This window comes from Prosopis cineraria, unplaced genomic scaffold (genome assembly GCF_029017545.1).
Source record: "Prosopis cineraria cultivar Desert tree isolate PC_DT_omini unplaced genomic scaffold, ASM2901754v1 PC12, whole genome shotgun sequence".
Lineage (NCBI taxonomy): Eukaryota > Viridiplantae > Streptophyta > Magnoliopsida > Fabales > Fabaceae > Prosopis > Prosopis cineraria.
The window spans coordinates 12,473,614-12,501,196 of record NW_026555343.1 but is presented as its reverse complement, the minus strand read 5'-3'; the positions used below and the strand labels follow the sequence as shown (position 1 = coordinate 12,501,196).

At 30.1% G+C, this 27,583-nt stretch overlaps 1 protein-coding gene across 1 annotated transcript; it reads left to right on the top strand.

Annotated features, from left to right (window-relative positions):
- The first annotated feature begins 5,638 nt into the window (after nt 1-5,638).
- On the top strand, nt 5,639-16,520 carry LOC129289105 (protein VASCULAR ASSOCIATED DEATH 1, chloroplastic-like). The gene is made up of 11 exons (XM_054925919.1): nt 5,639-5,678; nt 6,435-6,475; nt 7,195-7,282; nt 7,447-7,530; nt 7,657-7,711; nt 8,824-8,890; nt 13,904-14,003; nt 15,046-15,107; nt 15,206-15,248; nt 15,360-15,661; nt 16,004-16,520. The coding sequence occupies exons 1-11, from the start codon at nt 5,639-5,641 to the stop codon at nt 16,241-16,243; spliced, it is 1,122 nt and encodes a 373-aa protein (XP_054781894.1). The 3' UTR covers nt 16,244-16,520.
- The last annotated feature ends 11,063 nt before the right edge of the window (nt 16,521-27,583 follow it).

Below are 27,583 nucleotides of genomic sequence, written 5' to 3'. Positions count from 1 at the left end.
TGCCAGACAAGATTTGCATGTTCATGATAGACAAATGGATAATATGAAGAAGAGATCTTGATGGAACCAGGGTTTCAAAATGGGTCGGGTCTGAGCCTATTGGCTCTGATACAAAAAATGAATAATGCCTCTTATTAAACCATTAGGCTGGCAAATTTTAAGCTTCAATATCGAAAAATAAAATTACTCTGGGCTTGCCTATACAACACAATATACCATCAACCTAATAAGCCCAGTTACCGCAAAACCATTTAAGAAAAGAAATATAAGAAAATAGTAACCAACTAATATCTTCCCCACAGACAGATTTAGTTGTTGCACTAAACATTCATTATTTGAAAAATTTAAGTAATATTGTATTTTTTATAAAAAAATTTCGCCAAATATGTTTTTTTTTTCTGGTTAAATATCACATATTATAATGTAAGAAATTTGAAAAATATAAGAAGTTATCATGCTGAAATGGATTCTTTTACACACACACTGATGGACGTGCAAAACAGGTCAAGCAGGTTTTTATGATTTAGGTCAAAATTGAATTTAGTGATTTAGGTCAAAACAGGTCAAGGTTTTTAAAAATACAGATTAATAACGATAGATAATTTGAACTTCATAGTTGGTTGAGAAGCTAAAATAAAACATTGTGCACATGTTAACAAGAAAAGAATAATATTTAGAAAAAATGAATTTTGAATTACTCTAATCTGTTCCATTTTTATTACTATATATTATAGATTTTGTAAATTGTAAGTTATCTACATTTTTAACCTAAAATCTTATCATTATCACACATTACAAGGTGATATGGAATTCGTTTTCCTTTTTTTTTTATTTTTTTCTTTTCATGTGATCTCTATTAATTGGATGATATTTGTTTTACAAGTCCCTATATCAGTGGTTTTAGTTTCTATAGAGATTGAAAATATTGAAAAAAAACTATAGGGATTAAAAATAAAATTCTATAAAATTATAGGGACCAAATATTATATTTTCCCTTCTTTGAATTATTATTTTATTTGGAAAAATTACAATTAGGGATCTATAAGAACATTAATGACAATTCAGGGATTCAGGGTCTCTCATTGTCATTAATATTCTTATGGGATAACAATTATTTTCCCCTTTTTTTTATTGAATAACCCTTCACTAAACTTGTTTTTGATTTTGATGATAACAAAATATATGAAAAACATTTCAAATCACTTATGATTTAGTAATTTATTTATAGAAACAAGTATCAAATTTCATTTGAAGGGAATTATTTTCTTGCTGGAAATTTAGACAAATTTTAAACAAATTATGGAATATTAATGGACAACAAATTATGAATAAATTATGACTTATTTTTAAACTGCCCTTTTTTCATCACTAATCATCTATCTTATTTGAACTTAATGAAGTTATATAAAATAGTTAATAGATCCGTATAATAAGCACCGAAGGAGGAAACAGACATTTTATTACCTGAATCAAACACTAAAGAGACTTGAACATGATACATCAAGATTACCACAGCCAGGTAGAAAAAAAGAGACTTTGCAGCGTCCTCCCTGTGAAAATAATAATAATAATAATACCGTGAGACTTGTTTGTTTTGGGATTACAATTACAATTATAATGTAATGTTTGAGAAGCATAGTTAAAGTGGACATTATAGTTGCTGAAAAATTGACTAACTAGGGATAAATCTAAAAAGTATCGAACTCAGCCCTCTGTCTACATTCATAAATAAACTTATCATATATAACTATATAAGAATGTGAGAATTAGAATACTGAATAAAATTAGAGAGAGAAAAGACAATAAAAAAAAACCAAAAGAACAGAAATGAACTTACGCGATGAGTGATGTGTGAGAAAATTAACGTCGTGAAGGTTAAGGAGCAGCAAAAAAGGAAGCAATGTTGCAATCAAGGAGCGTAACCCGATCGTCTTCGACACACAGACGAACCTCATGAAGAAGACGGTGATTTGTTGTGGCATTAAATTTAAAGGTTACCAATGCATCATGTCCTGTGGCATCCTTAACAGCCTTCAGTATTTCTGTTTCACCATGTGGAGTCCTTCCATCTGGATTGATGCCTAAAACAAATAACAAATTAATTTTATGTCAATCAAACCTAGATCTGATATCGCTTATTAGCTAGGAATGAGGAGCAACCTCCTGGAAACAGATGGAAAGAACAAATTGGTGAATAATTAATGGTGAGCAGATATCATATCTTAACACAAAATTCAAACGCTCAAGTTTGTGTCTTTCCACTTTAATAAATATATATTATTTTATTAAACTTAATTTTTAAATGTATGTTATCTTATTAAACTCAATTTTTTAGCCCGGGCATGACTTCACTCATCGATTCAAGTCTACTCATGCTTGAAGATCCTATAATAATTGGGAGTCATGATGTTAGAGTTGTCATAGGAAGAGGATCTGACCACATAGAGAACAACTGAGATAAGTTAATTAAGGTGAGGATCATATATAAGCAAGTAGGAGCACCCATGAACTTTAGATTAAGATGCGGTGTCAAGCTCACTTATATACTCATACTACTAGAAATTACCAGCTGCTTTTAATTTGGTCAGGATGGATTGAGCATGCGTTTTTGCGAGATCGATAGTTATTCTGAGATAATTGGTGCGAACTTGTTGTAAGAGCAGGTTCCATGCTTGTTCCACTCATGTTCCCAGAATGGGATGCTTTGTTGAAAGCTTTGAGCGTTCTGCAAGTCTGGCCAGTAATCTAGCAGATCTTGCTGGAACACCATAAGCTGCATGCAGTGACACAGAACAGAAACCCGCTTGTATACATAGAAATAGAGCAATTTGTGAGAAAAAGAGAGTTTAATCAATTAATTACATTATTAGGAGTGATAGGAGGAGTGGGTTGACAATTTTCAGGAGCTTTTTTAAAATTGAACTCAGGCCAAAGTCCATGAATGGTGAATTGGGTTGCAAAGGATTCTCCTTGGAGGAGTATCGCAGAAAACGTTCGGCCATCGCAACGTAAACACAAAATAATCGAATCCTGGCTGGAGTTGGACAGCACTGAACTGTGCTGTGTTGGTATTGGTGTTGCGTGAAGACCAAACAAGGTTTGTGCTTTTGGTTGTGTTGATGTTGAAGTGATACAAACACAACCAAGCCATTATCAGAGGAACAACAAACACCAACACTTGTTTTGAGATCCTCATGATTGATTGTGTTGCCCTTTCTGGGATAATTCGTGCTTGCTAGCTAGCTACGGTTTTAGCCATCTTCAACATCATGGAGTGCCATTTTTTATTGATAGGGCAAGTTCCAAAGTTCATAGAGACACGCAACATGACTCAAAAAATATATATATATATATCCATAACAAGATATTGATCATCACGCGGGCAACATGATTCAAATCATTGCCTTTATTTATGGTGTATGAGTTGTAATTCTTATGAACTATAAATCAATCTTTTGTTGCATGGCTTAAACAATGTATATTGTTTTACATTAATTTTTATGAATTTAAATTTCATTCAAATTCAAATTCATTTTAAATTATAATTTTTTTGTAATTTCAAATTCCCTCTACACATTCAAGCTTTTTGTTTTCTTTGCATTTTTACTATTGATATCTCTATGATTCTCATATTTTTTCTTATCTCTTAGTGATTAAAAAAATGAATAAACTCATCATTTTTAATTTTTATTTTCGTTTTAAATTTATGTTCATTTCTTTTCTTTATTTGAAATATTTTAATCTATCTAAACAAAGAGTTTTAAATACATGAATTTTAAATGTGATGTTTGAAATTTAAGATTTCAAATATAAAATCCAAATCCAAATCCATTAATTCAAACATTGCCTTAAAATACTTTACCCTTGACCTAGCTCCCCCCCCCCCTAAATAGAAAAGAGAGACACTTGCACACCAATGTATGCCCATGCTGGGTTAGCATCCTAAACATCACACTCAGGCTCAAGCTAGGGAAGGTGGTGTTGCTAAACTAGGGCAACCAGACATTGACTTATATATTGTTTACTTAACCAAAAATCAAAATGTAAATTTAATATTCGTCCGTTCATAGCTGGCCATCGTGGAAGCAGCAACCCGGCAACTTGGAATATATAATTTATAACGACAAAGACTGCAATCTTTATATGGAATATAAAAAGACTAAAGACTCGATCACTTAATGTTTTTTTTTTTTAAAGTATAATATTGGGATTATCATAGTGACATAATTGCCAAGTTATAAACACTTGTCTCCATATATGACCAATAAATGTTGATCAAGTTTATAAAGATTTGGCTTATAACCCACAAGATTGTGACATTGAATCTTATTACTGATGTGAAAACCTTAATGATGGACAATCTGTTGGAAATTTGTGTTTTGAAAGTTGTAAATTAGGGTATAAGAAGAGAAAATCACTTGAAGTAGCAGTGATATATTTGACAAGTTTTTTATTTATAAATTGACAAATTTCACTTGCAATTTCTTGTTTCTATGGTTGCAAATTATGGAATGAGAGTAGCCAATTTCCAGACAAATTCATTATTGCATATTTGAATTAAATCCCTCATTTCGATACATAAAAGTCTATGAATTTGAACTTAATCCAAATCTAAATCTATGTATTTATTTCAAAAATTCAGAAGTTGCCTGTGAAATTGTATTGCAAATATTTTGTGCAAGAAGCTGTGCTAGTTAAAGAGACCAAATCAAGAAATTAGGTTATAACTTGTTTGTTGGCTATTAACTTTTTATCTCCTGTGGTTCAAGTTTGCTACAAATATCCTTTTTCCTTTTCCCTTTTCCCTTTTCCTGTCTTCTTCTTCTTCTTCTTTTTGGAACTATTGCTTTCTTGCACAGTCCAGCTAAAAGGGTGTTATTCTCATATTGGCCTTAGGGTTAAGGTGCAAAAATACCCATAAACTTTTTCTCCAAGAGTTTTTGGTATTCTTAAGTCAGCAATGATGCATGGGTACCCATTAATTTTATAAAAGAGGCCAACCTCCTTGGCCTTATGATGTACTTTCCTTGTATAGACATTCATATATTCATGTGCGTATTATCATGAAAAGAAAATAAATTGTATTTACTATTGTAGCATATATAGTTGAGAACTTTCAGGTTAGAAAAGTGTAATTAATTCTGTAATATGAAATAATATGCTTGACATTTGGAAATAAAGGTGATTTATTGCCTTGTGGCCATGTCTGAATTTCAATTTCATCTCTATGGTTCAACCAACTTCATTGAAAGTTTATGTTATGGATGATATGTCACAATGAGGAAGGTTTCCTTTTTAATGTTAGGAGTAAAGTCCTTATTCCTTTTTCTTCTTTCTCTGTAAGACATGTTTGGTTGCAATTATCAGCACTGGAAATTGCTATTAACCATAGAGTAGTTATGGATAGGAGGAATAGTTTGATGAAGGACTTAAAGAAATTGGAATAATTGGTGGGAAGGCAACTTCTTGTTTTGTGTGAATTCAGAGGATATATCTTATATGTTATTTATTAAGGGTCTGGACTAGGTGTTTCTCAGGATAATTCAGCTTAGAGCAGCCCTTTGAGGAAGAGGAAATTTAGAATTCCATTTAACTGTTGTATGAAGAAAACAAGCTTCATGACCTGTTGGTTTTACGGATGTGGTTACTTCTGGCATTGTTGGATATAGACAGAGAAGGCACTATTTAGGAGATTGATGGGTTTCAATGTGATAGGCAGTTAGTGTTAATAGTAATCCTTGTGCTGAAGAAAAGTAGGTCCATCAAGTGAGGGGTTGCGCAGGGGTGTGTGTGTGTGTGTGTTTTTTTTTTTTTTTTTTAAGTTGTCTTAAGGTCCTCTTTGTTAGGTTAGTGCTGTAATATTTGAGACTTTATGAAGTTTATTACCGGAAGGGAATTCTTGGATGCAACATCAGCAGCATGATTTTTCTGTTTATTGAAGGATGGGAAGAAGTTTACAAACCATTCATGTTGGGATTTCATCGTAATTTATTTTCAAGTTTTATTACATGCTTTGAAAACTAATGCAGTTCTCCTGTGCATTTATTGAAATCTACAATGATGAAAATCTTCATCTCATTTAGAGCTTGTTGGATCATGAAGAAGGATCACCATGCTTATTCCATGCTTTGTTATGCAGCATAATAAATTGTGTGCTGCAAGCATATTGGCTTATGTATTTTAACAGGATACTATTATCCAATGTTTTATAGAATTTTAGCTTTGCAGATTAATGCTTTATTATGAATTGCAAATAATTGGTTGTTCAGAGAAATATTGTATGCTTGCAAGATCAAGATACACTGTCTATCTATCTATCTATCTATACTATGAATGTTGTAGTGTGCTGTGTTTTTGGTTTAACTACTTTGTCCTTATGATTCTTGGTATCTTTGCTGTTATATAATGCTTTGATCTTGTTTATGCCTTTGCAGTACCGGAGGCTTACACAAATGTTGCAGAATCAAAGTTTCCGGTAATTTGTGTTACAAATAGAAAGTTACTAAAAGATTACCCTATATCTGTTGATGTTAAACATAGTCCACACCAGGACTCCCTTTGGGGTGAAAGTGTACGGATTTCTTTCTTGATGTTCAAGTAACCTGTGTCCTTGCCCTATATGGAATTGATTTTTGCGATGCACTACCGTATTGTCCAGCAGTCTGTAGAAAATACTTGAGAGTGTGTGTATAATGATTTTAAATTAGAGGTGGCTGAGATTCTCAGAGTAGTTTTCCAAAACACTGAAGTCGTATTTGGTATGGATGAAAGAGGTTTCAAGAAAGCAAGAGTGGAGAGAGAATTCGTTATTTTGATATTTTTTGTACATGTTATTAAGTTACCAAGAAATTGATGCTTCCTTCATACAATGCAAATAAGCCTCATTTACTTGGCACCAAGGAAAGTTGCTTTCTATCAAGAACAAAAAATGCATTGCCATGCCCCCCTAATTTATAAAATGTTTGGACTTTTTTTTTTTGAATTTTTCAAAACAAGTATTTTTATATAAATATTTAAATATTTAAATGTTATTTCTCGTAAAAAAAAATATTAACCTCCTATTTTATATTAAAATAGTTCCCATGATTTTGAAAATTCAACTTAAATGTTTATGTAATACTTGCATGTACTGATTAATAGTTGAAACTAACGTGTAAAAAAGTTTGTCTGAACCTTCTGATTTACAAATTGCAGATAAAGGTGGAGGACTTCTTTAGGTACTTTTTATCAGACAACGCTGTTAATTTTCATGAGTTGTTTCATGAAAGATGTGGAGATAAAGGTAGCCTGCTTGAATCTTGTATTACCTTTTCATCTTAATTAGCTTTTGGAATATTAATTTTTTGTTGCTGATCTTGTATTATTTATTTTAAGTAAGGTAAGGAATAAAGAATACATAGTCTTTCAAAGCCTTATACTTTTGGTATGTATGATGGTTACTTTCAGACTTGAAGTGTACTTCATGGCAGTCTCAAGAAGTTGGGTATACCCGGGAAAAGTCATTTCAACATCCAATAAAACTTTACCTTGGTATGCATCACCTGCTTCTATTTTAAACAATCAATAATACAAAGTTCCTTGTTTTTGCCTGTGTTTCACTTTTTCTTTTTGCAATTATATTTTCATGTTTCTCATGTAATTTTGAATCCTTTTAAGGAGCGAAATTTGGTGGTTGTCATGAAGTTCAGACACTGCGAATCTACAAGAACAGGTTGTAGCTATGCTGTTGCTCGTCAATCTCCTAATGTTTATCTTTGATTTCTCTTCTCTCGTTCATCTGGGAAGAGAGTTAAGTCTGCACTTGAACACTGAACTTATGTGCAGTTTGATTTTAACATTCTTGGGGCTAAATGAGTTTTTGACAGGGGCTAAGTTTAGGGAAAGTTATGGGGATGCTAGGATGGATGTCCCTGGTAGATAGGGGCAAAAAGGGGTGAAGTTTAAGAACATAATCAGGTAGGCTTGGGTTATCCTTACAAAGTGGCTTAATAGAGTTATTGAAGAGGGGTTCAGGAGATGTGAAATTGACATTGATGCTCGGTGTATTGAAAACATGAAGAAAATATCTGTTGAGCTATTTTGCAGCCTCAAAAAAACAGGAAGTGGTGTCAGTGTCTATGCAATATTGCAACATATTGGAATCATGTGAATTGCCACATTCTTCATATCACATATCGCCTACTGATTGGGGAGAGAGGGGGCACGGGTGTACAAGTAGTGGAAGAGAGGAGGAAGATTCTTGTTAAATACTGCCTCAGCTCCCATATATAGGAATAACTAGTTAACTAATTCACATAGATTAAGGAAATTAGGTAAGTTAGTTATATGTAAAAAGATGTATGCTAGTTTTCCTAAATTACCCCTCCTTTTAATAATTTACATTAGAATATTATTAATGTAGCTAATTCTTCATACAAAACTCTAACTATAGGGGTAGTTTGGAAAAAAATAAGAAATATAGGAGACAAAGGAGATTGAGGTCTTACATTTGGGTCCAAAACAAACCCCCCAACTAGCTCCTACATTCAGGATCGGAGTCATTGTTGAGTTAATTTGGGATTTTCTTCATCATGATCTAGTTAAGGAGAATGTTACAGGATGTTTTTCTTCTCTGCTGAGTAATAGTTCTGTATGCTTGGTTAAATTATGACTGAGTTTGCTCTTATATTATTTTAAAATCTATATTTTTCTGTTCTTTTTTAATATAAATATTTTTTTTGAAGTGAAGTTACTGTAATTTTGCATTGAGTAGTTGAAATATATGGGGAAGCGTTTGAATCACTTTATTTGTTTTCTTGACATTGTACTTTTTTCTTCATTCAGTCATGTGGTTTTAGAGACATCACAAGAAGTCAGTGGCGTACCTTATGCAGATTATTTCCGTGTTGAGGTAAGCTTCTGTAAACTTCAATGCATATAATCAGAAATTTTCTGTAACTCTAAGCCATACTAGATTCTTTTGGAAGAAAAACTAGTTTTTCAGATTATGTTGTCCAGTTGTAAAACCTCTTTCATTTTCATTAAATGCACCTAAACGGAGATCTGATTTCTTCCACAAAAATGCAACAAGGAAGCTGCATTTAGGGAATATAGATGGCCTCAAGGAGAAATAAGTGCTTACTTTTTACATGACCAAGGAGCTGGCAAGCTCCTGCGAGTGTGCAAGACAAAGCTTTTTTAGTACTTTTATCAAAGTTGTCTAGTCTCCTTGCTGGTCTGCTGTGAGCTGTCAGTAATCTGAAATGTCTGATCATGTTTCTAGGTGATGAGAACAGGGGAGAGAAGTAGATGCAAACTCCATAGTTTATTCAAATCATAAAAAACATCTAACAATCTCACCATAGGGCTTATTTATGGAACCCTAAGTTCTATTATTCAAATAATAAAAGTAATCTAAACTAACCTTGCTAAAATAAGATCATCCTACATAAGATACGGCACTAGGATAAATCTTATAAATCCCAATCCAACTATAATTATTTAAAAAATAATCTTAAAATACTGAAATTAACTTTAAAATTTAAAATAATCCTAATTCTTTTTCCCATCATTTCTCCTTGTCTGAAGAGTAAAACTAGTGATAAAACTCCAAGAAGGCAAGACGTAGGATGTTATATCATCATAATTCTGATATAGGGAGAAATGAAAAGAATAACAGAGAAGGTAGAAGAGATAAAGAGGAATTAGAGAGAAAAAGAAACAGAGGGACAAGAGGATTCGGCTGAATGGTGCACAAGCTTCATGGATAATTCATAATGATTACAATTGACTTGTAGGGTATTTATAGAAATAAGGATACCCCCAACAGCTACTAACAGTACCTATTAACAGCCGTATCTCTATTAACAGTTATAACTAACCAACTAACAATAACAGCAACTAATATTTCAATATTATGATTATATAACAATACCCCCCTCCCAAGAGACTTTTGTCCTCAAAGGTCATGTATAGCAATTTGAGGGAACCTTGTTGAAATATTGGAAAAAGAGCATTAAACTTTTAGAAGCTACTGTTCATTTTTTTCTGTCACTGTTCACAGTTACTGTGCACTGTCATTGGTTACTGTTGATTCTGAATAAATGGAAATAATGAGCACCATGCTTGAGCCCAAAAGCATTTTTAGTAATCCTCCTCTGTGCCATAGAAGAACAAACAAGTGGGTAGGGAGGAGTTGAAGACAAAGAAAAGCCCAATAAGACAGATTTTTCAATGGGTTGATTGTAATGCCTTTTGAGTGGCATTGGGCCCATGCAATTATCCCAATTCAGAAGCTGGTACAAGTTCAATAAGGATAAAAGGTATAGCTTTTGCATCTGAAGTTTCCACCTACATGACAAAATGGGTTTTGACTTTTCAACCTTTATAGGACCTAGCCACGTGACGTTTTGAATAGAAAAATCAGGGAGTAGTTCCTTTTTCTTTCTTGAAACTTGAACCCATGTATTGACCATCGGTGTTACCTGCCATCCACTTAAACTACACCCACTTGATATGGAGGATAGCTGTCTTTGACCCATGCAGCCACGTGTGTAGACAAAAAACCCACTGAAGCTTACTCTCACATTCCCTTCCTGTTGTGAAAAGTTCACCCAAGTCCTGTAGCTGTGAGAAGTCTAGAGTCTTTAAATGGGCATGGGTAAGACATGCACACACTAATGAGAGGACAAAAGGTGGTGGTGGTGATGGAGCAAACAACCATGGGGCATTTGGAGTTACAGAATTAGACTGCAATGGGGAAACTAGAGGATACAGCAACGGTGACACCCTAGAAACAAGAGACAGCAATGGAGAAGCTTGTGGTGGTGGCAGAAAAACAGAAATAGGTAATGATGGGTTGATCAGAAATAGAGGCAAAGAGAAAGTTGGAATAGAGGGTGACAGTGGCTCTGTAAGTGGGCAACACTGAAGTTTTGAACAGTGTTGGGTATCCAAACTCAAGTCAAGACTGATGGTTTTACCCATACCAACAGTGAAAGAGCTTGAGAAGTCATGGTTAGAGATGCTCGAGCCTACTTCACCTTCCAACTCGTGTAAAGAAACCTTCTTGAAATCACTACCATCGACTTGCAGTTCTTGTACTCAACTTCAATGTCAATTGTTCTAGCTGCGGGATCCCCATGATTTCTAATGCCATTTTTGGCTTGCTGATTCCCACAATCTTGTTGAGGTGTACTTCCTTCATCCCTTTCTAAAATCTCCTGTGACCTATAATCATCTTGAAGTGCCCATGGCTTCTCTTCTGCCTTATGCATTAGCATGATTTCTTGCATTCTTGCAAGGCTTCTAGCTTCTTGCATCATTCTTGGTTTGAAGAGATGCATTGGTTCTACAAGTTCTAGCTTGAGCCTAGCCACATACGCAGAAACTAAATATTTTTCTTGCAATTTTAATCCACTAGTGTGGCTATCAAAGAATTCATTGAATTCTTTCACACACCCCCATTGATGAAGCCACATCTAGTGGTCATCCTCATATTTGTGGAATGAATGGTGTGCCATGGCTGAGGATGACTAGCTTTGATGCCACTATTATATTAGCATAATTCTGATATAGAGAGAAATTGAGGGGACAGGGAGAAATGGAGAGAATAACAGAGAAGGTAGAAGAGAGAGAGGAATTAGAGAGAAAGAGAAACAGAGGGACAAGAGGATTAGGCTGAATAGTGCACAAGCTTCATTGATAATTCATAATGATTACAATTGAATTGTAGGGTATTTATATAAATAAGGATACCCCTCAACAGCTACTAACAGTCTACCTATTAACGGCTATATCCCTTAACAATTATAACTAACCGACTAACAATAACAGCAACTAATATTTCAATATTATGATTATATAACATAGAATAAGGTAGAAGAAAGGAGAAAGGGAGAAAGAAAGGAGGGTGAAGTAAAAGAAAAGGAGTAGATGTCTAACTAAATAACTTATACAAATCATGAAAAAGGTCTAACATCAAACTATCTAGGGCGTGTTTATAGAGCCCTATGTATAGCTATCCAAATAATCAAAATAATCTAAACTAAGATAAGGAAGGGTAATAAGATAAATCCTATATATCCTAGAAAGTTTTAATCCAACTAATTTCATTTAAAAAGTAACCAAGATATCCTAATTAAAATAAGTTGATGTAAATTATCCTAATTATCTTAAACTAGGGATAAAATAACCCTGACATTTCCCCCCTATCAAGACTTGAAAGAATGGTTGTTCAAGGTGGAGAGATCCTTCTCTATGAATGGCATCATTGAAGGAAAGAAGTATGTTGAGGCTGCTAATTTTGGTTTTTTGCCCCTTTCTTTTTGGGGGTGCAGATGCCTTAACCCAGTCCTAATGGCTAGAAGCCACAGCACTGATCAGGAATTGGCCATAATTTAAGGAGTTGCTGGACAGGCATCATTGTCACCGGATGGTGATATTTAAGAAAGGTTAATGCCATTGAGAAAGGATGGCTCTGTTGAAAAGTTCAAGGAAATGTTTGAGCTACTATCAGCCCATTGAATGACTTGTATATAGACGAGGTGTTGATGAATGTGAACATTCAAATATATACTGACAGAAGAAATTCAGACTAGAGCTCGTCATTGTGATGGTTGTCTATTGAATATTACCATCTTGCATTTCTGAATAAGAGTTGGTGCTTCCTGAGCTCACGTTCATGGCTCTCACCATTCCAGAAGGGGTCATTCTTCTAGGGTTCAGATCCATGGGTGCTTTTATATCAAGATGAAAACAAGAAGATAATTCTCCTTTCAATTGAATCAATGGACACAAAGCCTTCTAAGCTAGCTTCATAAAACCCTAGAGAATACCCAAGCTGCAGCTGCGAAAGCAAAGATCAAATTCAGGGGAAGAAAAAAGAGAAGATCAATTTAGCTAAAAATATAGGAATCTAAAGAGATGATTTTTGCTTAATTGAGTACTATATATCTCAAGCTTTAAAAGACCAGAGTTGTAGCATTGGTTTAAGGGTCAATGGTTGGACTATGGTCGAACAGAATATGAATAATTTTTTTTTTAATTTTTTATATTAAATATCGACATTTTGTAATTTTTTTTTCAAAATAAAATTGTTGGATGAGATAAAATAATTTTCTATTCTTTTTATATGAAGTATCATTTTATTAGAAAAAATCTCATAATATATCTTCAAAAATCACTCTAAATTTGTTTAATATTTAAGAGCTCATATTCATAATTGATGGATACCTAGGCAGGAGAGGGAACTTTACTCCAAAGGCTAGTTGTTGAAGTGGGAGAGCAAACCCACTTAAATAGCTCATTGAGCCTCCTATACTGATGTAGGATTTAGTATTCCATACTACCAAGTATATATCAGAATTAGTTGGCTATGTGGAAGAGTATACTCTAGAAGAAAGAAATCCAACCCAAAAAGAGGATGGAACATATCTCATGTATGTCTCGGGAAAAACAAATGGTGCTGGGCCTGACCTGAGAACAAGTATGGGCTGGCTGTGAAGTGGCAGAATAAGCATGATTATTTATATATACTTCTGTCAGGTAGTGCATGGACAAAGGGGAAGGAGAAAGTAGAATGTTATGGAGGGTCAGGAGGGACATAAGGATGCCTCAAAATGCATATACTATTTTAAATGTCTTTACTCTTGTGACTCTAGGAGAACAAACAAAGCTCTAAACGAATCCTTTTATTTGGCTTGGGAAATATAGTTTACATTGAAGAATAAATAATAATATTTAAAGTTGAACAGCCTGGTATTCCCCAAAAAAAAAAAAAAATTGAACAACTATGTTGCTTTTGAGTTTCTTCATGTGTCCCTCTTTAGTAAATTTAATATTTTCAAGTGTCTATTCACCAAGAACGTTTGCCCTAATCATTTGTAGTTTTTGCTTACAAAGTACTTTCCTCATTTATGACCAGGGATGGTGGGATGTCCAGAAAGACAACAATGAATCAAAAGAGTGCTGTGTTTTGCGGGTTTATGTGGATGTTGCATTTTCGAAGAACACTATATGGAAAGGTGTTCAGTTTTCCTTTAGTCTATAGTTTACTCATATATAACCTTGGTTTGTTTGGGTTATCATCTTTTCTCATTATTACCTTATGTTGCACCAAGACTTTGTGGTTTGTAACTTGTTGATGTTCATCCGTTATAACATTAAATGGTTCAGATTTATGACATTGTTGCATCTGCTATGATACATTTGTTTTGTAGCCGGTCATATAAGAACATAGAGAAAGTCACATCTTAAATTTTTAAATTGCATAGTAAACAGAGTTGTTAATTACATCTGCTATGTAGCCATTTGGTTTTACATGCTATTCGTGGTAGATGAGTTCATCCTGAATTTATAATGCTTAATTATGATTTCAGCTCAGGATAAATCAAGTCAAAGTTCATATTATATGAACAAGGAGCTTTCTTGGATCAAGAGCTTTCTTAGATGGATGTCTAGTGATTTGTAGTTTTACGGGAAAAAAAAATGTATTCATTGAACAATGTCAATGTCTTAATTAGATTCATGATGTCTGAGTTTAGCTTCATAACTGCACTGCAATTGCATGTATAACTGTATGTATAAAACTTTTACATATCTTTTATCTTCTCTTGATCTATGATGCACTATATTTTCTGCATAAATTACATATTTTTGAATCCTTGCATGATATACGTTGTGTAGACTTACATAACTCATTTTTTTCTGCAACAAATAGACACAATTTGCACACGATTCATTTTAATCTGATGTGATTGTGTCTTCACGAGTTGCCTAGTTTTTATCTCCAATTTTTCACTAGTTTTTGACGACTATAATTTAACCCTCTTTTGTCATAATAATTATTCTTAAAAATAATGTCATTTTCAAGTGTCTGATCTATCTCTGAGGAGATTGACATTCATTTTCACTGAATCTTTAGAAGTTTTCTCAGTGCACATTCTTTCACTCTCACCCGGGCACAATCCCCGTATTTAATGCATTGAGTTCATTTGGATGTGTGCATTGCTTTTAAAGTCATAAATCGAACTATTTATAACTCCAAGTGATTGTAAATAATTGCAGGCAAAATAGTACAGTCAACAATTGAAGAATGCCGAGAAGCTTATGCTACATGGATAAACATGGCAAGTTCATATGATCTGTTAAACATGTTTTTTTGTGTATTCAACAATGTTCTCCACTATTATCTGTGTCTGAGTATCTCTAATTTCATTTCTGTCAGGCTCATGAGTTGTTGAAGCAAAAGAACCTTGAAAAACAAGAAGGTTTGATATTTGCAAAGTTTATTATTTGTCTTATCTGTCAATCCAAAGATTTTGTACTTTTCAAATATTAATTATGATGAAGGTTGAAGTAATTTTCTCTTAATGATGCAGAGAGCGCTCCTACTGCTGGCGGGGCACAAACTAGCGCGGTAAATTTAGATAGTGAACAAATAGCCGGAGGATCTTCAGAGAGTTCACAAGAGCCAAATAACCCTGGAATTCTACCCCTTACATCTGACATCGTTCGTTCTAATCGCAACGTTGACAGCCAGTTGCAAGGAAATCTGATTGACTCAACGTCTATTTCATGCATGTTAAGAGAATGCGTGACAAAGTTCCGGTCTTGTTTAAAAAGTCAGAGCCATCTCTCGCTATTCCTAGTTATCATTTTTGCTGTTATCTTCTTTATGCAGGTGCGTACTTCTTCACTATAATGCTTCAATTAGCCAGCCTTATGTTGCCTTGACTTTTTATGATCCTTCGGGACCCAAAAATAATTCATTGTTAAATAATTTACATTTTCCAGAAAAAGTTGGTTAAAATGTTGATTTTTTAAAAATTTTCACATTTTTCCAGTTATATCCTGAATGGAATATACTAAAATAAGGGTATAATTGGAAAAAAATATATGAAATTTACCTAATGCCTTGTATTTTGGATCAAGTGGGGTTTTTAGAAAATATTTTATATTGTGGTTCGGAGGGAGTATTATACATAGATTCATGGGACAGTTCTAACCTTTGATTCTGTTGCAGCAGTTTAGCATACTTATACTGTTGTCGAGGCCCCAACAGATCCATGTGAGCACTCCAACAGATTATGTGAATAGGATGGAATATGGAGTGAGCAGAAGCGCTTCAGATATAGCTTGGTTGGAGAAAAGGATTCACTTCCTGAAAGATGAGATGTACATGATTGAGACTAGGCTTGAGAGAATGAGGTACGAGCATGCCCTCTTGAAAAAGCAACTCAAAGATCTAGAGCTAGATAAATAGATCAACGGACACCCACCAAACTTTGATTCATGTAGTTGTTTGTTGCATTCCTTCCTTGTAAATAAGAAAAATGTAATACCTAGGCATGAGAGAGAGGAAAAGTTAAAAAAAAAAAAAATTGTTGCAGCATGCTAGCTGGATTTTCACTCGGCTTTTTGTTGATAGAGAAATTTCTGACTTCGCGGCCAAAAGAGAGCCAAAGGAAGCCTGCAATGTGTAATTTTTTTTTTAAAGTACAAATGACAGTCCATGGGTTTAAATTTTTGGCTTTTGCTAACTTATCTTGCGTAATGGTTTTTTTTTTTTAAGAAAATTACGGATAGATCCTGTATAATAAATTTATTTACAAATAAATTCAGCCAAGTTGTTTAGAACTTGGGTGTAAATTTGAGATGGGGCATAAAGACAATAATATTCTTGTTAATTTGGCTTTTATTCATAATATATAGTAAAAATTTGTAATTTGTAATTTACAAATCAAATTTCTTGCTTAATGCATCATATAACATGGAGTCTTCACGAGGTTAATTATACCTGTTTAAGGTTATAATTATTGAGTGAATTATGAGTTTTACATTTCAATTAAATCAATTATAGGCTTTAAGTAAGGATAATTAAGTTTATGAATACTTCATGTTATATTAAGTATTAAAAAAGAAATTTGATTTGTGAATTATGAATTTTTACTTATAAATTATTAATTATGAAGTTGCAGTTGTGAGTGAAAGTTAAATTAATTGTCAAAAGTTTTATTAATTAAATTTAGTTTAAAAGTACCTGCAATCTAAATATGTAAATCCTAAATGAGCCCTATTACTTTTCTTACATCCTAATTAGATCAATTGTAGTTTTAAGTTGGTATAATTAATTTTATAAAGATTCCATATATTATATTAAACAAAAAATTTAACTTGTGAACTATGAATTTTTACTTATAAATTGTGAAATTGTAGTTTTAAGTGAATTCCTTAACTGTTAAGAGCTTTATTAATTAAGTCTAATCATACTTTAAACTACTGTAAGCTAAATATATAAATTCCAAATAAGCTTTATTACGTTCCAATTAGGCCAATTATAGTCTTAAGTAGTTAGGTATAATTAACTTTGAGACTTCATTAAATATTACTAAGTGTTAAACAAGAAATGACTTCTGAATTAATAATATTTACTTGTGCATTGTGAAATTATTGTTATAAGTGAAAATAAAATTAATAGTATTATATTTTCACTTCAATATCAAATTACATTCAGAACAAGACTTGTTCATAATTTTTCTTTTTCCCCCCTTTAAAATCCTCCTCAAATTGGATACTCCTTGGGGCTACCGTGTTCATTTTTACAACTACGCGTATGTTCTAATAAGATCATGTCTTGCTGCATTCGTTTTTCCTGTTTTTCCCCCCTTTGAATCATTGCTTTCTATATAAAGTTAGAAAAAAAAAGACATTTTAATGTCTTGAAGACCAAAACGATATATTTTTGTATTTTTTAATGATTTTTCAAAGAAAAATATTAAATTTTATGATATGTTTCTTTTAAAAATTGTAAAAAAAAAAACAAAATTTTACTATTTTAAGATTTCAAGATATCAAAATGTTTCTTTATGAAGAATCTAATGATTAAAGAAAAAAAGAAATTGATGTGAGACATTATAAATGACATTAGAGAGAAGTATATTAGAGGTCTCTAGCCTCTTTCAAAACATGGATACTATTGTTATGAGTCTTTTACCAAGAAATCTCACAAAATAATTTTGGCTTATATGTGTGAGGTACTCTTTTTTATTTTTTTGAATTACTCACAAGTATTTTCTTATAAAAGGTAAATCTTATTTGAGAAAAGGTCAGACACTTAATGTGGGCACATCTTTCTATAATAATTCAAACATTAGATTACTATCTGGTCAAAGATTAGCTCATTTTACTAGATCTAACCCCATTGGTTCACTAGGGTTTTGCTTTTAACTCACTTGTCTGTATAACTATTTTTTCTCTGCTTCTAAAATTTAAATTAACAAATTATTGTACAATGCAGAAACTTATTTTGTCACGAGAGTTGCGTGACCGCACTTCATTGTTAAATCATTTTCATAATAGGGACATACAATTTGGATTATGCAAAAGGAAACGTGACACAAGGAATCTTTATTCTACAGAATCTCTAACAGGTAGTGATGAACAGTTATCTTATTTGAGAGTCCATGCAAATGCGCGGATCGTCCATTATAGTTTTGTCCTTTTATCCTAAATGCAATTTTAAAAATTAGGACATGTACCCCACGAAAAGTTAGCATAATGATCACTTGATCATTAATTATTGGAAAAATTACATCCAACTATCCAAAGACATTTATTATGAGAAAAGATCAAATAATTCTGAGTTTGCTGTGAATGACCGGCTATGCCTAACTATTTATTTGAATGGAAAGAAAAATAAAGATAAAGGAAAACTAAGAAAAAAAATTCCTTAAAAATAGTAAAAAATTACTGCTTTTGGAAAATTTTTTTCCTAGTTTTTCCTCCTCTTTATTTTCTTCTTTTTCCTTTATCCAAACCAAACATAAAAGCAAAAAGACATAATCACTCTTTATTTTCTTCTTACTTTTCACTAGCTGTCGAAGGTCATTAACAAGTATCCATATACATATTAATTAACACACCCTTGTGTGTTAAATATACATGAATACTTGTTAATTAACGAGGACATATTTGTTGAAACATGTCTCACACATGTCTCTTTTCACAATTAAGCTTTGTCAGATTTGTGCTTGTTAAATACACATAGATACTTGTTAATTAATGAATAATGCTTGTTGCAGTAAGCCCCACACTTATTTCTTCTTACAACTAAGACATTTTAGATTTTTAAACTTGTTAATTAACACATGCTTGCTTGTTAAATGCACATAGATAATTGTTAATTAATGAATGCATGCTTGTTGAAGCAGGTCGTGCATTTATCCCTTTCTACAACTAACCTTTATTAGATTTTTGAATTTGTTAATTAACACATGCTTGCTTGTTAAATGCATATACACACTTATTAATTATGAATGTACGATTGTTGAAGCAAGTAAATGATTTGAAAACTGAAAAATTAATTTGACAATATATATTAAAGGGAGAACATTTGCACTGCATGCCCAACTAGAACATTTGCATTAAAGGCCCAATATAATATAAAATTATTCTGCAAGCCTAAAAGTTTCTCTTGCAATTAGTGTTCTGGTGAAAAAATGGAATTGCCTTTTGTGAAATACACAACAAAACGTCTATTTAGATAATTTACACTTGTTAAATAAGATAAAATTTACATTATTTAGATGATATTTACAACAACAACTCTGTAAACAAAATTTCAAGTTTATTTATTAACAATAAAACGTTCTTTCATCATTTCACATAGTCAACGCATTTACATTTATTGAAGGAGAGAAAATTTCTAAGTTACTTAGATGAAATTTACAACAAAAACTTTATAAATAACATTCAAAATCTATTTGTTTACAACAAAATATCTACTTATTTCACATTATTCACATAGTTTACACTTAAGAGAGCGGAGTTCCAATGGCCAGTGACTATGTGATGGGATCTTTTTTTTAAAAAAAAAATATATAAAGGGTAATTATATTTTTTTGGTAACATATTTTAATTATATTGAGGTCTCTTGGTCTTGTAGAGAAATTCAGGATCATTTAATCTTTTTTTTGTAATAAATGTTTTTTGGGAGGTTCTGGATGTGATGTTCACTTAATTAGTCTCCAAAATTCCATCTCTGGTGAGGACAAACAGAAGAAACGAAGTGGATAAGGTTGTTGATTCCGTGAATGAAATGGCTTACTGCAATTTTATCGTTGTCATCAAGGACCACAATTATTCATCCTGTCATGATTCATGCTGTGGTCACTATAGATAATCATATGAATTGATACCAATATATGTCGTCTGCGTGTGTACACTAAAATATGTTACGGCTGTGAAAAGTTTAGGATGAGTTAGATCCCAGAAATTATTCGGAACCAGAACATGTTTTTAAGTTCAAAAAAATATTTACAAATGTATTTATAAATACTAACAAAACTTCACATCAATAGTGGAATTCCCTTTTTGCTCAAAAAAAAAAAAAATAGTGGAATTCCCAACTCATGATCTTATAGATTATATATATGGGTCAAATGAATCCTAACTGGACCACAACCTTTATTGGTGTGTATTAAAATTTGTCGGAAGCTAATTTAGTGTGTTTAACTTGTATTGAATCGAGAAATCTAGTTTGTATAGGGCTTTATGTTTTGTCATTTCGTGAGATTAAAAAATTTGTTTGTACTTTTTTTCTCAGAAAAATGAGTTATGTGGTACATGTGGTTAATTAATTTCCTAATTATTAAAACCCATCTTGTGCACCATATGAGAAAAGTTTTCAAATTGTAAACAGTTTGATTTTTATATTAAAATAATTGATGAATATGAATGATTTTGAGTACAACTGATTATGTTTATATTGTATAATTAATTTATAAAATTGATTTGTAAGATTGATTTTAAGCATAATTGAAAATCAGATTAAACCATGATTTTATGAAAATATATCTAAACATCTTATAACATATCAAAATCAATTTTAAACTAAAAATTATGATTTTCTTAAAAAATATCAAACACTCTTATCATATGCTAAAATCAATTATGAACAAAAAATTATATATTCAAACACACTTTTGTACATGCCAAAATTAATTGATTATGAATTTAAAATTACAATTATCTTATAAGTTAATTACTATTATCTGCTTTTCATGATTTGAGTTCATAACAGCTTTTGATATATATATATATATATATATAGGGTGTTTGAATATTTTTAAAAAAACCATGATTTAGGTACAATAGTTAAAATTTGAAAACTCAATTGCAAATCATTACTTTATAGTTAGTTGATATTAAAAAAATAATTAATTCTATAAAATTGTAGGGATTTGAGACTCATCTTTCAAAATCTATACTCCTCTAGTTCTATTTATAAAGGAGAGAGAGCATTTATATTGATCTTATTTATAAAACACTTTATATTTTTATGTCCATATTTACCATTTTGTCTCTATTAAATGTTGAAAAGGTTATTAAATGCTTGAGTGTTTTATTTTAAAGTATGTATATTTAATAGGGTAAATTTAAAAATTTATTGAATTTTTAAACAAAATTAATAAGGTCTAAGGTTTTTTTTATTTCAATAAAACATACTAAAATTAATTTATAAATAGGATTGTGGGGAGTAATTCACTATAGAATAGCTTGCAACTAATATTAATTTAAAATTTAGACATTAAATATTGAAACTATGTTTTGTTAATTCACTTACCAAGCAGTATAGATTTGTCACTTTTGTTCTTAAATTTAGAATTGACAATAAAAGGATTTGCACATACCTTTCAAAATTTAACACAAAATATTGCAATAAAAATTTAAAAATAAGGCTATTTAAATAAATTATCTTTTATGTTTAACTCTTGTTCTTAAATTTACAACTGACAATAGAAGGATTTGCAGAAGATCACATTCCAAAATTTAAGAAAAAATATCGCAATAAAAAATTAAAAATAATGTTATTTAAATAAATTATCTTTAAAAATATGATCATTTAAGAAACTTTAAATGGTATTTTGGAATTTTTTCTTCTTTTATTAGCATTAGTTTTTGGCCCCAAAACTATAAACGTAGTCTAAAATTTTACGAAGATTTTTTTTATTAAAAAATCATGTAACTCATCAACACTTTAAATTTTAATAGTTTTAGACGTTGAGCAATTTTTTATTTTTTATAAACAGAAATGTTAGATGAGAACGACGAAAAAAAAAATCATAGGTGGCTTGGAAATTTACAAATTCAATTAAAAAAATGATGACAACTAAAGAAGTCAAGGGTAGGTTAGGAGATTTTCAAAAATCACTTGGTAAAAATTGGCAACTCGACGGGAAATTTAACTATTATAAATTATCTTCAACTATAGTTAACTGCTATCATTGTCCAAAACTATTAATCACTGTTGATCACCACTATTAGTGTTTTAGCTCTAAAATTAATTTTACATTAAAGTAATGAAACAAATTTTTTTTATCTTGAATTTTTTTAAATTGACTCACAAAATTTTAGGGATTTGGGACTCATCTTTCAAAATATATACTCTTGTGATCTTATTCATAGAGAAGATAGAGTATTTTTTTTATTCTTATTTATAGAACACCTCTATATTTTTATATTTATCTTTACCCTTTTGCATATATAAATGCTGAGAAGGTTTCAAACAAGGGTAAAATTGAAATCCTATTGAATTTTTAGACAAAGTTAATGATCAAGATTTAATATTTTTTTTGTTTCTGTAAAATATGATAGAAATAACTTATAAATAAGATTGTAAGGAGTAATTGACTATAGAATGGCTTGCAACTAATATTTTAAAATTTAACATTAAACATTGAAAACATGTTTTATTAATTCACTTATCAAGTTGCACAGATTTGTAACTCTTATTTTTAAATTTACAATCAACAATATAAGGATGTGCAAATGATCATCTTCCAAAATTTAACACAAAATACTGCATGCAAAAAACTTAAAAAATAAGGTTATTTAAATAAATTATCTTTAAAATTAGGGATAATAAAACTTTTAGTTTCTTAAGTTTGCTTCAATTATCAATTTGGTGTTTTAAGTTTAATTTTTATTGATTCAGTTCTTTAAATTTGTTTCAGTTATCAATTTTTTTATTTATTATTTAAATGAGAGAAAACACTGTTAAAATTTGTTAACATAGATAAAAAATATTAATGGTAGACATAAAGATTAATAAAAAGAAATATAAGTATTTAGGTAAAAAAAAGCTAAACTCATAATTTTTTTAAAAAATAAATGAACAAAACACAGTATGAAATTAGATTAATAAAAAAATAAATTAATTTGAGGGCTAACTTATTTTTATTCAGCTACATATGCATGGCAATTTATCAAAATACTTTAAATAATAGATTAGTTTCAGAATAATTTTTTAATTTAAAGGACTAAGATGATAGTTTAAAAAAATATAAGGAATTAAATCAATAAAAATTAAACTTGAAGAATCAATCCCGATAATTAAAGTAAACTTAAGAAATTAAAATTTTTGCTACCCCTTAAAATTATGATTTTTTAAGGACCTTTAAATGGTATTTCGGAAATTTTTGGGTCTTTTATTAGCATTAATTTTTACTTTTGGCCCCAAAACTTTAAAGGCATAGTTTTCACAAAGATCTTTTATTTAAAAAAAATCATGTAACTCATGTCTTTAAATTTATAAATGTATAGTTTTAGACATGGGGTAATTTTTTTATAATAAACAGAAATGATAGATGAATACAACCAAAAAATATTAAAAATCAAAGGTGGCTTGTAAATTTAAAAGATTCCACTAAAAAAAATAAGATTACTAAAGAAGTCAAAAGTAGGTTAGAGAAATTTCAGAAATCACTTGGAAAAATTGGCAACTCGCTTGAAAATTTAGCTATTAAAAATTATCTTATGCTGTAATCAACTATTATCATAATCAATTACCATTAATCACTTACCACTAGCTGTTATCAAAATTTTTTAATTTTAAAAATATTTCAAATTAACATAATCAAACATATTTTCATTTTATTTTGTTTTGAAAAATGATTTGCAATTTTTTTTAAACGAAAAAGTGAAAACAAAACCAAATGAGTTCTTGGTAATTTTAAACTTTCGGAAGGCATTTATATTCAATCAAAAAGTTTATTTTTTTAGAGTAAAATGCTCTGACCACCCTTTCACTTTATCTTAATTACATATACCTCTCTTTTATTTTGAAGACATACAATTTAATCTAATCCATTAACTCTATTACAAATACTCTAAAAAGATATTTTTAAATTAAAATTTGTATTAAAAAAATTATTTACTAATTCATCCCTCACCTTAGTAAATCCTAAATCATTTTATTTTAATAGTTACATCATTTCATTGTAAAAACATGCTCACAAATTTAAAATTTAAATTATTTATAAAATCTCTTGAACTTATATCATTTTATGTTATGAGTTGAATAAAAATAATTTTACAAAATTTGATAAAAATTAAAATCATAATATTTTATAATATGATAAAAATTAATAAATTTTATAATATAATAAAAAATTTGAAAATCTATTTATTATATTTTTTAGTTGTATACAGTTTTTTTTTTTGCATATATAAATTTTTAGACAATTCTTATGATAAAGAGGAGCATTTTGGTCAAATTAAAAGTTTAAAAGTCAAACTTAATGGTCAACAAACAGTTGGATGAATGGAAATAAAATTTTAAATATAAAAAGAAGATTTATGTAACATATATTTAATTTTAAAGGAGGTTTACATGAGTTTTCAAAATAGATGAGATGTCTGTGTAATTAAGGCATAATAGAAAGGTAATGCGTGTATTATACTCTTTTTTTCACCATGACCCTGGTCTTTTTTTTAAAATTGTTAGAATTTGTGGTCGTTTGTTGTTAATTACTAAAAGTTTTGTAAGGTCTTCAAATATTATTTTCTCATTTAAAATTGTTCTTAAAGTATTCATGCCCATCTTAAACGTGCTAGTTCGCAAAACGACACCTTTACAATCAATCTTGCAACAGACGTAGCCCCATTTGGATAAGCTTGAAAGCTAGTCTTTTCGTTTTTATATATAAGATATTTTTAATTAAATTATATAAATTAATAAATTTTTTTATTTAATTAAAAGCACAGCAATATTTTAATTTTATTCTTAACTATTGTAAATAAAAAATAATTTTTTAAATAAATTAATGAGATTTTTTTTTATTTTTTTAATTTAATAAAGTATAATAGTTCACTTATTAAAAAAATATACTAACGATATTTTATATTTAAGAACAAAAAAAATTCTAGAAAACCTTTAATATATAAGGGCAGAGGGAGTACTTCCTCTTGTCTAAAATAAAGACATTTTTTATTAGTTGGTGTTAGACTATTAATCTAAAATGTAAAATATTCGTAAATAGCGTTAAATTATTTTTTTCACAAAATTCATTATTAGAGAGAGATTATATAATGATTTTAATTAGAAGGTAATCTTGAAAAGTGACGTTAAGATTTTACTGTTTTAATGATGCAAATTAGTTTTCTCAATCTTTTTGAAACAATTAAAAATGCCCTATATTTTGAATAAAAGGGACTGCCACTTTAATGATTGGGTCGCAATTGTGAGTCCAATTTCATTAAAAATGCTTTTTATTTTAAATAAAAGGCTTTTGTTTTTCCTCCAAGAATGATCATAAAATCTTAAAGAATGAACTAATGATAGTTAGGTTTTTATGAATTTTTTTTATAAAATAAGTTGTGAATATTAATCATATAAGGCTTCTTGTCTGCATTAATTATAGGGAACGACTATATAAGAATGAAAATAAAGGTAATTAAAATATATTAATTTTAATTAGAAAATAATCTTGAAAAATAATAACAATTTTTTATTATTTTACAAACTGCTTTTAATTTTTTCTTTATTTTTGTGGAACAATTAAAAAAATCCTATATTTTCCGCTTCACATTACCTATTCTGGCTCCTAAATCATATAAGGCGTTTTTTCAGAATAATAATAAAGTCTAAAAAATTAATGATAATTAAGTTCTTGAAAATTTTTCTACAACTAATTAATGTTTTAAACAATTCATAAAAAGATCTGTATCAAGGATGAAAAAGAAAAAAAATTTCTAGAAGTAATCCTATGAAAAGTTGTAGATTGCAAAGAGAGTAGATTCAAGATTGTATAGATTGGTTTGGTATTTATGTTAAACCTTAATATTTTCTGAGCTGGGACAATATTTATGGGGTCTGTGTTTCACATGTTGATATTAAGATGGTAACAAGTCTCTTTCACGACGGCCGGCCAAATAAATAAATATATAAAATTTAAAATAAAAACAAAAGTTAAGTCTCACTCACGTCATGAGATATCATAAATATTTGTTTTTTTTGGTGGGGGGGGGGGGTTTGCGTCATTTGCATCTATCAATGGTCATGATTGTGACATCGAACTTGATATCAGTTAAAAGTAGACAGGAGCAATTAAATTTAAGTTTAGAAGGATTGATTCAATGACAATTATGTCTTTAATTTTTTAAAAATGAACTATAAATATTAATTTAGATAATTATGAATGAAAGTTACATTTGAAATTTAAATATCTCATATATGATTAAGAATATGAACTTGTAATTTTTCGAATCACTATTTGTAGATAAATTATTAGATAGACTGGTCGTACTATGTTATTTGTGGTCTATGCAATTATAATACAAAGTCATCTAAATAAAATTTTATATGATATTATTTTAATTGATTTTATTTTTATAATAGAATACATATTTAATTTTTTATATTTTCTCTCTCTACTATCATTATAATATCAAAATTAATACATGACGTGGTGCACCCAGCCGATTTATCCAAGAATTTCTCAATATTTGCAACTCATTGTTCAAAAAAATTTATTGCAAACCTAACTAATCTTTTGAAACTTAACTATCATTCTTTCTAATAAAATAATTAAGCAGTATTTAAAAAAAGTAGAATAGTTAAGCATTACGGCCCCAGATATCAAGACACACACACACTTTTTAAAACTTGTAAGTAAAAAATTAGAATCTAAATATGGTTTCTATTATTGAATACTCTTTTAAAATTTACATGTCATTCCTATCAAAAGATTAATGAATTGGACAATAATGAAAAGAACACCTGTCGATCAGATTCCAACCAGCAAAAAGGGGAAAAAAAGCAACCGCACTTCTTATATGCTTTCTTTAAATGAAAAGAGAAAAAGAGAGGACAATAAATGTGAGCAGAAAAAAAAACAGAGAGTATAACTAAAATGAAGAGAAGATATTTTCTCTCGTTATATTTGCATGAGAAAGAGAAAATAAAGAAAAAATAAAAGTGACTAATTTCCCAATAACAATAACATAGTACTCATGTAAAAAAGATGTTCACTTAATTACTACAATGAAAATGGCTGTGACCACTCAAGCATATAGAAATGTGAAGTTTGAATTCATGTAAATGTAGAAAATGCATCTTTAGAAGAGTTACCTCCAATAAAACCTGACAATGCTTGAACCTGACACAATTTAATTATTAAACCTGACAATGCTTGAATTAATATAATCCAGTCTGATAGCCATACAAGAAAATTATTTATTTTGTTCTTCATAGTTTGTCTTATTATACAAATAAGAAAAAGATCTAAAAAACGTGGAAGCTATGGCTATAAAAGTAGGTGAG

Excerpts from the sequence above, each read along its gene's own strand:
- LOC129289105 (XM_054925919.1), top strand. The coding sequence starts at position 5,639 with ATGTGGTTACTTCTGGCATTGTTGGATATAGACAGAGAAG. Across the intron at positions 5,679-6,434 it reads GTTGGATATAGACAGAGAAG|TACCGGAGGCTTACACAAAT; the intron begins GCACTATTTAGG and ends ATGCCTTTGCAG. Across the intron at positions 7,283-7,446 it reads TGAAAGATGTGGAGATAAAG|ACTTGAAGTGTACTTCATGG; the intron begins GTAGCCTGCTTG and ends GGTTACTTTCAG.